We start from the raw sequence: 14,839 nt of genomic DNA, 5'->3' as shown, positions 1-14,839 counted from the left end.
AATGAAAAATGCACCACATTGTAGAGCATCTAAAAGAATTTATATTCCCGCCTCAGAAGTGCGAAGTATCGTCACCAGAGTGCAGCACGGTCACATGAAGGAAAAATGGCAAATCCACAGCAGCGCTCGCAAGCAGTGGTGTGGTTTGCAGAAACAAAATTGCCAATTACTGTGCAAAGAAATTATCATTGTGTGTATAAATGTCATCCACCTGATGCAAAAACAATTAAGGAATGGTATAGGAAGTTTCTGGCAACAGGAAGTGTTCTGAAACATTCTGGCAGTGCACATTACGGAGTTTCAGAAGAGACAGTGGAGGACATCAGACAAACATTTCTCAGAAGCCTATGTAAGTCAATTCGTCAAGCATCTAGGCAACTTGATGTACCTTGATCAACACTGCATCGTGTATTTACCAGCGTCATCGTGTGTGTGCTTACAAAGTGCAAATTCTGCAACATCTGACGCCGAACGACAAACCATGCTGACAACAATTTGTTGTGGATATGCTGTAGCATATTGACATGGATGCCAGCTTCCTGGAAAGATGTTTATTCTCAGATGAGGCAACTTTTCATCTATCAGGAAGGGTTAATAGGCATAGTGTTTGGATTTGGAGTTAGCAAAATCTGCACATTGTCATTGAACATGTTTGTGATAGCCCTAAACTAAACGTCTGGTGCGGGCTAATGCACGACAGGATTGTTGGACCATTCTTCTTTGCGGAACAGACAGTGAATGAGTCAGTGTATCTGGACATGTTGGAGCAGTTTGTGTACCCTCAGATACAAGACTTGCAACCCAACATCATTTTTCAACAAGACGGAGTTCCACCACACTGGTCAATGGCTGTTCACAAGTTCCAGGATAGGAAATGTCCCGATCATTCGATCAGACATGGAGAACCCATTGCCTGGTCACCATCTCCACCTGACATTACACCGCTTGGTTTCTTCACATGGGGATTTGTGAAGGACCGTGTGTATGCAACCAAAGTGGAAGATATTCCTACATTGAGGCACTGTATCACTAATGCGATTGCAACAATAACAGAGGAAATGTTACAAAGAACTTGGCAAGAAATTGAATATAGACTCAATATTCTTCATGCTATAAATGGTTCACATGTAGAGGTGTGTTGATGATAATTAAATAAAGTCTCTGAGATGCTCTACAATGTGGTGCATTTTTGATTGTCGTATCTACTTCCCCCCCCCCCCCCCCCCTTGCCCCTGGGTCTTTGAAATCAGGGAGGTTTCAGTGGGACACCCTGTACCAGAGGCTACTTTTGCCAAGGATACGCAGATGATTTAGTCATAGTAATGCTTCGCAAATTTGCTAGTACTGTTAGAACAATGGCACAAATGTGCACTACACAGTGTGGAAAATTGGTGCAGAAAACAGGATCTAAGGGTTAGTCCCAAGAAAACTGTTGCAGTACCATTTACAAGGAAGCAACTCCAGCAAATGTACTGGAATCTCAAGCTCTTTGATGAAACCCTACCAGCAGAGGGAGTAGTGAAATATCTAGGGACATGCCTGGATGGGAAACCATCATTGATCCCTCACATGAAGAATGTGTGTTCCAAGGCAAAAGGTACTCTTTGAGCACTATAACGGCCTGCAGTAAAGACTGGGGTCTAAACACCAGGAGTGTGTACTTTATTTGCACCACTGTAGTAAGACCTATAAGGTCACTGCTAAGGAGCTTGCCAAGGTGCACAGTTTGGCTTGCATAGCCGTAACAGGCAGAACAAGCAGCACACCCACTGCCACCCATGCTAGACATGCTACCATTACACCTTTGGGTTATAATGAAGGCAGCAGCAGAGGGATACATGTTAAAAACTGAAAATAACTGGATTCCATTAAGATATCCAGAATCTCACATCAATATAGTGTGTGTGGCAAATATAGGAATGCTTTTGGAAATGCCAGCTGATCATGCAATAACTTCCAGCTGCTTCAATAAAACATTCAGTATCATGGTTGGAAGAAGGGAGCAGTGGAACAACCAGCCACAACAACATTCACGAGATTCAGTTTGGTTCAATGACAGGTGAAAACAGATGAAGGTGCTGGAACTGTAGTATACGGTGCACAGCATAGACTAGAGAGAGAGCAGCACTCTGGGGTAGCAGTACTTCAGCTGGTAATTTCCGCCATGACAACTGCATCAAATTACCTTCCATTACAAAAGCGTAATGTGCTTAACAACTTTAATATGACTTTCAAAATGACAGAGAGCAGCAATGAATTGTGACATGAGCCCAGACACCAGGGGACATACTAGGGCATGTATAAATACTCTGAAATACTGCAATGATAATGGCTAGTCACTAGCCAAAATCTGCATCCTGCTTTAATAAAGCTAGAAAGGGAATGGTGACTGACTGCTGTGTTTCTCTATCATCTTGAAATGAAGAGTGTGCACAGAGGAGAACTTGGGTATGTACTACAAGGATCACAGCATCTCCGATTATTCAGACAGCCAGGCAGCTCTAAAATCTCTAACAGCCTTTGCAGTGGGATTCTTGTTGTGGGTCCCTGGTCACTCAGGAATTAACGGCATGTGTAAGCTGATCAACTGAGGATGAAACCACAGCACATCTGATCTACTAATATGACGCTCTATATGGCAAAAGAGAAAGAATATTTATGTTGGTATAGCCCGAAGAAATTATGTCTAATAAGGAACTAATAAATGGTTTCCTCCTCCTCTTACTTCTACTACTACTTAAGGGAACCGACTGGCTTTACTAGTATCATATGGAATGAAACTGCATAATAAATAGTGGGCTAAGACCACTGAAACTGAATAATAAATAGTGGGGTAAGACCACTGAAACTGAATAATAAATAGTGGGCTAAGACCACTGTTGTTTCTGCCTCCCCACGTAAATCATAAATCAAATCAAATCAAATCAAGGCAAAACATACACACACACACACACACACACACACACACACACACACACACACGTGTGTGTGTCAAGTGCTCCAATATATAAGAAACAATGTACTGTTTTGACCTAAGGATACAGGGGCTCCTCATTCACAAGTACAATGAATAATGCAATAAGAAGTCATAGATTGGAAATTTCTATTTTTGGATCAATTTTAAAGCTAACAGAATAATATGCATCTCATTCATAACAAATTTCAATGTTGTATTTTGTGATGAATATACCACAGATTTTTTCCCCCTTGTCTACAGGAAAGCCCCATTATGTGTCTGAATCAATTTTTAAAAAATATGTGAATGGAATTCTTATTTGGACATACTGCAAATTTACTTAATACCTCAGCTCTTAACAATAAGCAGGATGTTCTTTCCAACAAATATGTAAATTGCATATGAATCGAATGGTACAGTTCCAACAAATCAATGTGGTTGAATATTTGCTGGTTGCAGATGGATTTTCATTTCTGAAAATTTCTATACTGTGCTGAGTAATTTCACCGACAGACAGACTACTGACTGACAAAAAAAAATAAATTAACAATCTGAAAAACATTGCCCACTTTAACACTAACCAGACAGCAGCACCAAATCTGCATCGTATGTCGTGGTCCAGCAAGCTGTGTGTGGCTTTCAGTTACACAACTTTAAGATCAGATACTATAAAGAAGACAAAAGAAACAAGATACTGCCATTTAAGAAATTTCAAGATCACTGTTACCCTGAACTGTGTTTTTCTAAGGATTCCAGCATCCAAGCAAATATTGATCATTCACAGTAATTAATATGGGCAGCAACTAATTTTCTACATTCAGATGAACCAATCTTCTATGAATTTTTATGTCCATCACAAATCTGCTGTAAGGAAGAAAAAGTTTGAGGCTGAAGACTGAATTACTTTGTGTGGTAATAATAGTTTTCCCTTTTGCCGGGGCGCTTAGAACAATATCTCCTACCACTACTACGAATTTTACATTCCACTTATTTCCCAAAACATAATCTAAACATTTCTAAAGAACTGTACTAAGTTGAGTGTAATTTTTCATCTGCATCTATAAGTCGGGAAAGAAGTTTCATAAGGTGGAACACTGAAAGAAATAGAGTGGAAAGAAAGTTTATTAATGTATAGCAATGTTGAACTTCCGACCAAATAAAATCACCACAATTGCATGAAAACTATATCACACAAAAATTATTGCCACAACTGATTGCAAAACAACATTTTTCACAAAAGAAATAACTGACTTATTTTACCTTGAACATAATGAATCTGTAGCCATTAAATTTGTCCTTTCCTTTCTTTTCTTCAAGTGCTAAATATTTAACAAGCTTGTCAATGTTTCCTTGTGAGGAAAAGAAAATGTCAACTTCTTTTTCTCCATCACTTAATTCTTCGTGTGATCTACTGAGACTGGGTTGATCTGAAGATGGAGCATATACTTGCAGTTCCCTGGAACAAATGTCAAAAGTAAAGAGTAAATACGAAACTCTCTCCTGTTCTTGTAACTTTCCCCTTTTTTTCACACCTCATAAAAACTGTCCTAACTGGAAAACTAGTTGTATCACCCTACATCACTAGGGGGATCAAGTATCTGGCATGACATCATGTCAGCCACTGTGATGCCATTACCCAGAGCGTGCTCGTCATTGTGAGCACTGACGAAAGCACACCAAAATTGGGCATATAAGCTGGCCGAGGGACCGTCTGCCTTGCGATTCAATCTGAGGTGTATTCATGAGTGTGGTATCAGTTTGGGTAAGATGTTTATACTGTGGACTCTAATTATTGCAGGCAGAACTTTGACACGACATTGGATTGGACTTTGCTTTGCTTTGGAGAATGGACTTACATCAGTTTGCACTGTTTCTGCGGAGCAGCTGGCTTATATCTCTTGTTGTGAATCATCACTAGTTGCCAGTCATCACTAGTTTCATGTGTAACTTGCCTTTTCCAAAAAGTAGTAATGACTTGGGACCCACGACACAAGCAAAACAGACTTTGGAAATCTTTGTAATTAAGCAAGAATGCAGGTTTTTAACCATTGAGTGCAGCAACTACTAAGGTGAACTCCATAGGGTTATCAGGAACTAACGACCCTGTATTACAGGCAGTGCAAGCATTAGTGAATGTATCCAGAACACCTTCATTGTCACCCATGTTTTGGCTTTTCCACTACTTAATGAACAACATGAAGAGTGAGAAGCTCACTGCCAATGAGTTCAGTTATATTTTTCAGCTTCTCAAATTTCTGATTCTGAGAGACTGAAAAGGTCATGCTCTTGTCACCTAATACATAAATTGTAGCCATTAACAAATCCAGCAGAACTTCAGTTGTCTTGAATATTTTATTTGTTGCAAGAACATTTTTCAACAAAAAGCTCGTTACTGCAGTAATTTTAGAATTCTGGCACCAAAAAATTACATTGCTCCTGTCTAGAGCCTGTGTATTGGGAGAATGACTCATGCGTGCACAGTGACAGATGGTCTGGTGAGTTCAGTTGAGTACGTAGATCTAATTTTCATCTGTCAGAGGACAGTGGTGGACAGGACTAAACAGAAAGAACTATAATCTAGTTAAGAATTTTGACCACCAGAGTCCAGTAGTGCAGCGACATTCAAGAAACTGGTCAAGAGAATGTTTTTGTGAATTGTTCTGTTTACTTCTTGAAGGCTTTTTTGTTTATTTACGTTTGTACAGTTTTTTATATGATTTTAGCAGTGTGAATGATGCATGAAAGTGGTCTAAAGTAAATATGTAGATCGTTGTTCTACTGATGAATGCTGTATGAACTAGTGCGAGAAAGTTTTAAGATAATGTGAATGCAGACGAAGGGGAATTTTGTATTGTAATATGTTAAGTACGTTTACGGTACAAGGAAAGCTAATTGGAGTGCAAACGAAAATAGTTAATAATGTTAAGTATAAACAAAATATCAGACTGCTAAATATTTATGTCGGGAAAAAGTACAGTTAGAAAGTGCGCTATTTGTTGATTGGTTAGTCATGAAAAGTGCAGACTAACGCGGGAGAATAATGTTTTTCTATTGGACTTAAAGAAAACTGACCAATCCCAATGGAGTATTCTTTGTGCGTATTTTCTCTTGGATGTATAGAATGCTTATAGCAGTGTAAGGAAGTCAGAGCCCAGCCTTCCAATGGTATGGTCGTGTGTAGTACGTGCTTCAAAGGAAGTCACAATTTGCCAGTCTTAGTTGTGTTACATGTTTCAGAAGTGTTTTAAAGTGAAGATATATTTATTCCTGTGTGTTTTTTAGAAAGTACAGATTTTTTAAATTAATTTTGTGTATGAGAAAAGACAGTAATTCTGTGTGACATGTTGAGCAGATCGGCAACTAAAAATTTCAGTGCAATAGACATCGATAAATTTAATAGCATGGCGAGCATTTTCATTTAAGAACAATCCGTGCTTAGTAGCTGTTCAGATTTCGAGAAATACATTACCATAAACTAATTAACGTGAATGAGAGGGTTGGTACATGACTGTGTTACGATTAGCACAGGCTTGACAGTGAACGTGTACATCTCAAGGTTCAGAATATACCAAAGTTTTGCCAGTATTTCTACCTTTCATTCAAAATTAAGACCTTTTCCCAATTCTTAGAATAGCACCATTCTATGCAGCCTGGTGCGAGTTGCAGTATGGTAGGTTTTTGCTCGGCTTTCCTACCGGCGATCTGCTGCAACAAGTTCACAGATTGGTGCACGTAAAGGATGAACATAACTGTGCCGCTGCAAGGGCCAATCAATCTTACACAGAGGACAATATTATGGAAATGGAAGACGATGTAGATGAAGATGAAATGGGAGATACGATACTGCGTGAAGAGTTTGACAGAGCACTGAAAGACCTGAGTCGAAACACGGCCCCCGGAGTAGACAACATTCCATTAGAACTACTGACGGCCTTGGGAGAGCCAGTCCTGACAAAACTCTACCATCTGGTGAGCAAGATGTATGAAACAGGTGAAATACCCTCAGACTTCAAGAAGAATATAATAATTCCAATCCCAAAGAAAGCAGGTGTTGACAGATGTGAAAATTACCGAACAATCAGTTCAATAAGCCACAGCTGCAAAATACTAACACTAATTCTTTACAGACGAATGGAAAAACTAGTAGAAGCCAACCTCGGGGAAGATCAGTTTGGATTCCGTAGAAATACTGGAACACGTGAGGCGATACTGACCTTACGACTTATCTTAGAAGAAAGATTAAGGAAAGGCAAACCTACGTTTCTAGCATTTGTAGACTTAGAGAGAGCTTTTGACAATGTTGACTGGAATACTCTCTTTCAAATTCTAAAGGTGGCAGGGGTAAAATACAAGGAGTGATAGGCTATTTACAATTTGTACAGAAACCAGATGGCAGTTATAAGAGTCGAGGGACATGAAAGGGATGCAGTTCTTGGGAAGGGAGTGAGACAGGGTTGTAGCCTCTCTCCGATGTTATTCGATCTGTATATTGAGCAAGCAGTAAAGGAAACAAAAGAAAAATTCGGAGTAGGTATTAAAATCCATGGAGAAGAAATAAAAACTTTGAGGTTCGCCGATGACATTGTAATTCTGTCAGAGACAGCAAAGGACTTGGAAGAGCAGTTGAACGAATTGGACAGAGTCTTGAATGGAGGATATAAGATGAACATCAACAAAAGCAAAACGAGGATAGTGGAATGTAGTCAAATTAAGTCGGGTGAGGTTGAGGGTATTAGATTAGGAAATGAGGCACTTAAAGTAGTAAAGGAGTTTTGCTATTTGGGGAGCAAAATAACTGATGATGGTCTAAGTAGAGAGGATATAAAATGTAGACTGGCAATGGCAAGGAAAGCGTTTCTGAAGAAGAGAAATTTGTTAACATCGAGTATAGATTTAAGTGTCAGGAAGTCATTTCTGAAAGTATTTGTATGCAGTGTAGCCATGTATGGAAGTGAAACATGGACGATAACTAGTTTGGACAAGAGAATAGAAGCTTTCGAAGTGTGGTGCTACAGAAGAATGCTGAAGATTAGATGGGTAGATCACATAACTAATGAGGAAGTATTGAATAGGATTGGGGAGAAGAGAAGTTTGTGGCACAACTTGACCAGAAGAAGGGATCGGTTGGTAGGATATGTTCTGAGGCATCAAGGGATCACCAATTTAGTATTGGAGGGCAGCGTGGAGGGTAAAAATCGTAGGGGGGGACCAAGAGATGTATACACTAAGCAGATTCAGAAGGATGTAGGTTGCAGTAGGTACTGGGAGATGAAGAAGCTTGCACAGGATAGAGTAGCATGGAGAGCTGCATCAAACCAGTCTCAGGACTGAAGACCACAACAACAACAAGAAAGGTTCCAGTTTTACTACCAACCACATCAATTGTCTGGCAAATTTTCTGGTGGCTGCTGAACCAAAAGTGGACAGTGTTTTTGGAGTACTCTCTTTCCACACTTCTGGATTTACAGTTCACAATAAAGTGCACACAATGAAATTCAAAGGGCCTTCTGCCATCTTAAGGACTCGCTGTGATAGAAATGCTCAAACTTCTCCCTTGGCTTAGGGACACCAACTGATGTCAGAGATCACATAATTCATAAAGCAATGGCCGTCCTACATGTCTTCAAAGATCGCCCAGTGCCCTTGGCTTTAAAGATGACTTCAAAACAGATATAGACAGGCTCACTCATGAAGGCCTATAGCCAATGGGCCACTCATCTGGTAACAGCACAAAAACTCAACAGCACTGAAGTTCATAAATTTAGACAACATAGTCTATGGAGAACAGCAACCTGATGCAATGAACAAATATTATTGTGATCTTGATGGTTCATTCTAACTAATCACCTACAGTATTTGCGGTGATTTTAAAGTAACGATATACGCAGAAGCTGAAGTGAAAACTTGTCCTCTAATGACACTCTGCAAAATTAGACAACTCCTTCTAAAATTAATGTCACAGAGGCATATTTTCTAAACAATATCACAGGCTTCCCTAGCATTAAATGCACCACAGCGGCTTTACTGCTATCATTAATTACATTTCAGAATCTATTTTGCCTCTGCCACATTTTAATAATTTATGGATCAATGAGTACAAGGTATTCCAAAATGTGGTGCATACATGACTGTATTTTGGTTACTGTTGCAACCCCAAGGATCACTTTCAAAACACCGAGCTTTTGCTCAAAAACTTGGAAATAAAGAGGGTTTAAATGCAACCTATGCAAGTCTTCTTTCATGCAATCTTCTCCGACTTACTTAAGGTTTAATGTCTTAGCAAATGGACTAGCAACAAAAGACGATTATGCTGCTGAAATCTATTAAATGCAGAACATTCAGTGGTACATGTGGATACTGTCAGCAACTTGTGTTTCAAACTGAGTTATTAGTAATGAAGTAATAAATTAAAATGTCATGTCTAATGCAGCTGTTTTGCTGCATGAACAGTGAAAATACAGTAAGCGATAAGCCTTTATCCTTTCATCATTTTGTGGGGAGTGTCAGGGAGAAAACGTTTCACAAAGATTTGAAATTGTGTGCACAGTTTGTCAAAATCATCAGGTGCTCTCATTCTCAAATAATGGATGAAGATATCTGTGTATCTGCTTGTGACGCATTGTGCTTCTTTTTCATCCCCACCACCACCCACCCCTTTGAGAGGTAAGCAGCTCTTCACAGACAGCAAGTGATACTTGTACCATGCCTGGTTAAAATCGATCCAGTAGTTTAGGAAGAGATGCTGAATATACACACATATATTCATACATACATACACCTTCATAAGATATAAAGGCTTATGTCCTATGAACATATACTGATTCATAGAGCGTCTCTCAAAAGTGCATCATTTTTGGTACAATTTGTCATAACCAAATGACAGAAAACATCATATTGGTGGTTACAGAATCTTTGTATTTGGTTGTTTTCATACTATAACTTGCTTATTATGCAAGTATCCCATTTCAAAGCAGTGGCACATTGAAGATTTATCAAAAACGCATCATTCTTGGTACAGTTTGTTACAATTAAATGCCAGTTAATGATGAATCAACAGTTAAATCCTTCTGGATATTGTAAGACAGTTGAACGTAATGCAAGTTCATATGGTGTATTGGATAGAGGAGAGGAGTTGTGAAGTCACATGTTCTTGTGAGGGCTAAAATTCTTCGGTGTGTTGTACCATGTTGTTATATAAAGTACTTTAATTATGAACTGTAAAACTTGACCTGAGGATGGCCGTTGTAATGTGGTTGAAATGTCGGTTTTACAGTTTATAATTAAAATATTTTATACAATGACTAGGTATAGCACCCAGAAGAATTTCAATCATAATTATGCCAGCCACAGAAGCCTGCTTAGTTGCGTCAAATGTAGTCGGTTTGAGTCCTGCTCTCTCCTTGCCTTACCTTTACATTTTCTAAAAGATGTATTCGAAATTATGAATTACCTCGAAGAGAATGACCTATTATTACTGATCTGTGTCGAGCTAACCTAAAAGATATTGCACTAGTAAGAACATTCTTGTGAGTCATTTGCAGATAAGTTTTTTTTCACCCGCTGCTATTGAGTCATTAAGAATACGAATACATTGGCAGACTGCCGTATATTTTTTTGCATATCACTACTTTTATATTTTTACATTACACTACGTTTACCGGATATCCTCCTAAGGGCTGCCCATACTTTTATAGAACAAGTGGAACGAATGATGGGAGTCCAGGAACCCTTGCCATGACCGTTTTTTGCTCTCCTTGATGACACTGTCCTGGATGGCGGAATGGCACTCTTCTGTCCCCCAAGGTACAGGTCACCTCCTAAGAGGGCTTCAAAGGAACTGCAGTATCACCTGTGCATTGATAAATTCAGGTGCTAGTGCTGACAGTAGCAATCTCCGTTTGTGTAGTGGTGTCAATTTTCAGGACCAGCTGCTTCAGAATGGAAGAAAAGGAGGCAGCAAACATGGGTGGCTGCATGGACTACTACAACTTCTTGGCTTCACCATATGGGATGCGCTTTGTAGTTTTGATTTCTTGAATCTTCCGTTCCTCAAGGAAAAACTCTGCAGTCCCTGCTCCACACAGGGTTATCTCCAGAGCAGTTGACATACTTTGGAGGAGAGGAGCAACCAACTCCATCATGGGTGGCTTTACCACATTTCCCGCAAGTGGCTTCTCCTTTACAGCCAAGAGTAGTGTGGCCAAAGTGCGGGCATTTAAAACACCGCATTGGATTTGTGTAATAAGGTCATACACTTCGGCACAGGAAACCTGCCTTCACACACTCTGGTAGTTTGTTGCTGTAAAAAGTAAGGATAAATGAGTCTGATTTTACGAGATTGCCATTCACTCATTTCATAATGTGTTGCAGTTGACAATGCCTTCCCGGCACCATTCGGCTTTCAGTTCTTCTCGGGGAATGTCAGTTAGATCCCTGCAAGTGACACCACCTTTGTTGTAGTTCAAGGTGTTGTGCAATTCAGTTTCTATCGCATACTCTCCAAGGCATTGAGCTTTCTGAAGGTTTTTGACTTGTTGGGAGCTAGATGTTTCAACCAACAAGGTCCCATTGCACAAGCGCTTAACAGATTTTAAGATGCCAGCAATGCCTTTTAAGCCTTTATGTATGTAAAATCACAATTTTTTTTTAATTACCCTCTTTTTCTTTTCCCATTCTGCAAAATGGCATGCATTCTGTTACTACTGACTGAATCAGGAGGACTGGCTACCCGAGTCCTTGGGGTGTTGGTATCTTCCAGAGGGCCACCCTTTCTGATGGGAGGGGATAAAGGAAATTTCAGAGGGTCAATATTGGTCCCATGAGCAGCTAGGAAAATAAGGGTCCACTCAGACAGAGCCCCACGTGCCTGAGTAAGCTTTATACAACTGAGGTGCGACCAGTTCCCCAGAGGTTGCCCGCTAATGACTGTTCCACCTCAACAGCCATGCGTCCCATCGGTGTGCAGCACACCTTGAGATTGAGGGGCTTTTTTTTATGGAGGTTTATTCCATCCTTGTGATCTGGGCAGTCAAGCCAAGATACCCATTCCCTGAGACACACAACATTCCACAGCCAAGCCGCACAGTGGTCGCTGAAGCATGTCCAGAGCTTATGGCGACAGAGGGCTGGCAGCACTTATCAGTTCCCAGCTCAGAAGCCCCAGGGTCGCCAAGCCTGTACTCAGCAAGCAAATGCTGAGCCCCCGAGGGCTTGTTCATTATAAATATTACTGTAGTCATATAAACAATAATTAAACAGCAGAAGAAAGAGTAGCTTTCACTGTTACTGAGCAAGCAACAGATTTTTTTCTGATATCCTGTACAAGTACAAATAGCTTGTACTAGTTAGACAACAGTTTGTTATAATGTTCCTGGGAACATCTACTACAGACACTGTTAATGTATACATTAATTCCATTTCACATCACTGAAGATTCTACTTCCTTTAAGGGGACTTATGAGGCAGAATGAATGAATGAATGAACTGAATAAACAAATTAATTACAACCAAAATCAGCACTGACACCAGAAAGGATATGATGATGAACAGCTTAATTGCAGCTAACCACTGGTTTTTGTACTTGACTTTGCAGAGGATCGTGTGCTTAAATAAATGCCTGTAACTAATTAAATCAAGGTTAAGATCATGCACTCTGCTCTGGGCTTCGCCTTCCATGGAGTATGACCTGGCTAGTGCAGTCTTCTTTGAAGAATTCCAGGCCAGCACATAAATCAAACATAACAATGTCAGCACTATCCAAGACACATTAGTGGCTAAATACAGAAACCATTTAGGAAGACTAAATTTGTACGGAGAAGTCTAATCATTGCATTGCAGATCATTTCTTTTGTAAATGCACCCCGCTGCAGCTAAAATTACACTGAGGTGACAATAGTGGCACTGCATTGGCAGAGCTGTTATTTGTATTCATGTGATTCACGTGGACAAGTTTATGATGTGATTGTGGCCACACGGCAGGAATTAACAAACTTTGAATGTGGAATGGCAGTTGAAGCGTAGACACATGGGACATTCAATATTGGAAATTGTTAGGAAGTTCAAATTTTGAGATCCACAGCATCAAAAAATTAGAGACATTACCTCTCATCATGGACAATGCAGGGCCATTACATCCACTTAATGACCAAGAGCAGCAACCGTTTGCATAGAGTTGTCAGTGCTAGGAAACAAGCAACGCTGTGTGAAATAATCACAGAAATCAATGTAGGACATACAATGAATATAACTGTTAAGACAGTGTGGCAAAATTTGGTGTTACTGTGCTATGGCACCAAATGACCAATACGATTGCTTTGCTAGCAGCACAACATCACCTGCAGCACCTCTCCTGAGCTCATGTTCATATCAGTTGGACCACTAATGAGTAGAAAGCAGCAGGCTGGTCAGATGAGTCCCAATTTTAGTTGGTAAGATCAGATGGTAGGGTTGAAGTGTGGCGCAGACCCCATGAAGCCATAGACCCAAGATGTCAACAAGGCACTGTGCAAGCTGCTGGTGGCTCCATAATGGTGTGGGCTGTGTTTACATGGAATAGACTGGGTCCTGTGGTCGAACTAAACTGGTCATTGAGTGAAAAGGGTTATGTTCAGCTACTTGGAGACCATCTGCAGCCATTCATGGACTTAATGTTCCCAAACAACAGTGGAATTTTTATGACGCGGGTGGTCTGGATGGCCAGATCACTCATTTGAATTGTCCAGAACGTTCCTCAAACCAATTGCAGACTGTTGTGGCCCAGTGACATGGTACATTGTCAATCATGACGATGATGATGATGATGATCAGATCATCTGACTCAAAAAATTCCACTGTTGTTTGGGAACACTAAGTCCATGAATGGCTGCAGATGGTCTCCAAGTAGCTGAACATAACCCTTTCCACTCAATGACCAGTTTAGTTTGACCACAGGACCCGGTCTATTCCATGTAAACACAGCCCACACCATCATCATCATCATCATCATCATCAACAACAACAACAACAACATCATCATCAACAACAATGTATCATGTCACTGGGCCACAACAGTCTGCGATTGGTTTGAGGAATGTTTTGGACAACTCAAATGAGTGATCTGGCCATCCAGATCGCCCGACATGAATCCCAGTGAACATTTATGGGACATAACTGAAAAGTCAGTTTGTGCACAAAGTACTGCACTGTAAACACTTTGTCAGTTATGGATAGCTATAGAAGCAGTATGGCTCAATATTCCTGCAGGTGATTTCCAATTATGTAAGTTTATGCCACACTGAGTTGCTGCACTGTGTTAGGCAAAAAGTGGTTCAACACTATATTATGAGGTATCCCATGACTTTTGCCATCTCATCTCAGTGTATATTGTAACCTTCTGCACCAAAAACTCACCCAACTAAGCATTTCTTGTTGCCTGACTGAAAATATCATCTTGTTTGTGTCTCCCCTTTCATGTTTCAACGTTTCACATAGGATATCCCCCAAACCATGTTATAGTACAGCTACTGGAAGGAGACGGGGGCTGTGACAGAGAATGACAGTCATAAGGGATTCTTTTCGAATGGAACTATCACTTCGATGTAGAGAAATGATATATAGTAGATAAGATTTAGATTTACTTTTTGTTCCAATTGACTCCTAATGAGAAGATCCTCCAGGACATACAAGATGTCAGAAGAACAAGAACACACAGTAAATACTTACAATGAAAAACAAATATGAGTATGTTAACACATCTTCTACAGAGCCCAAACGCAATGATTGTCAGGGGTGAGGAGCGAGTTAACAAATTTTTAAACATATTTTCATTTAAAGGGTAATAAGCACTGAAGAGATGACTCATTTTACAACACGTATTTACAATGATCTCATTACTACACTGAGTTT

At 40.0% G+C, this 14,839-nt stretch overlaps 1 protein-coding gene across 1 annotated transcript in view; it reads right to left on the bottom strand.

The window, feature by feature from the left end:
* Positions 1-14,839, bottom strand: part of LOC126187752 (proteasome activator complex subunit 4-like) — a 255,098-nt gene that overhangs the window by 79,159 nt on the left and 161,100 nt on the right. The window contains exon 23 of the mRNA XM_049929005.1: positions 4,217-4,412. Coding sequence (XP_049784962.1) covers positions 4,217-4,412 — 196 coding nt within the window. The remainder of the gene's footprint in view (positions 1-4,216; positions 4,413-14,839) is intronic.

The sequence above is a fragment of the Schistocerca cancellata genome, chromosome 5 (assembly GCF_023864275.1).
Source record: "Schistocerca cancellata isolate TAMUIC-IGC-003103 chromosome 5, iqSchCanc2.1, whole genome shotgun sequence".
In the NCBI taxonomy this organism is placed as follows: Eukaryota; Metazoa; Arthropoda; class Insecta; order Orthoptera; family Acrididae; genus Schistocerca; species Schistocerca cancellata.
This window is presented reverse-complemented; position numbering and strand designations above follow the sequence as displayed.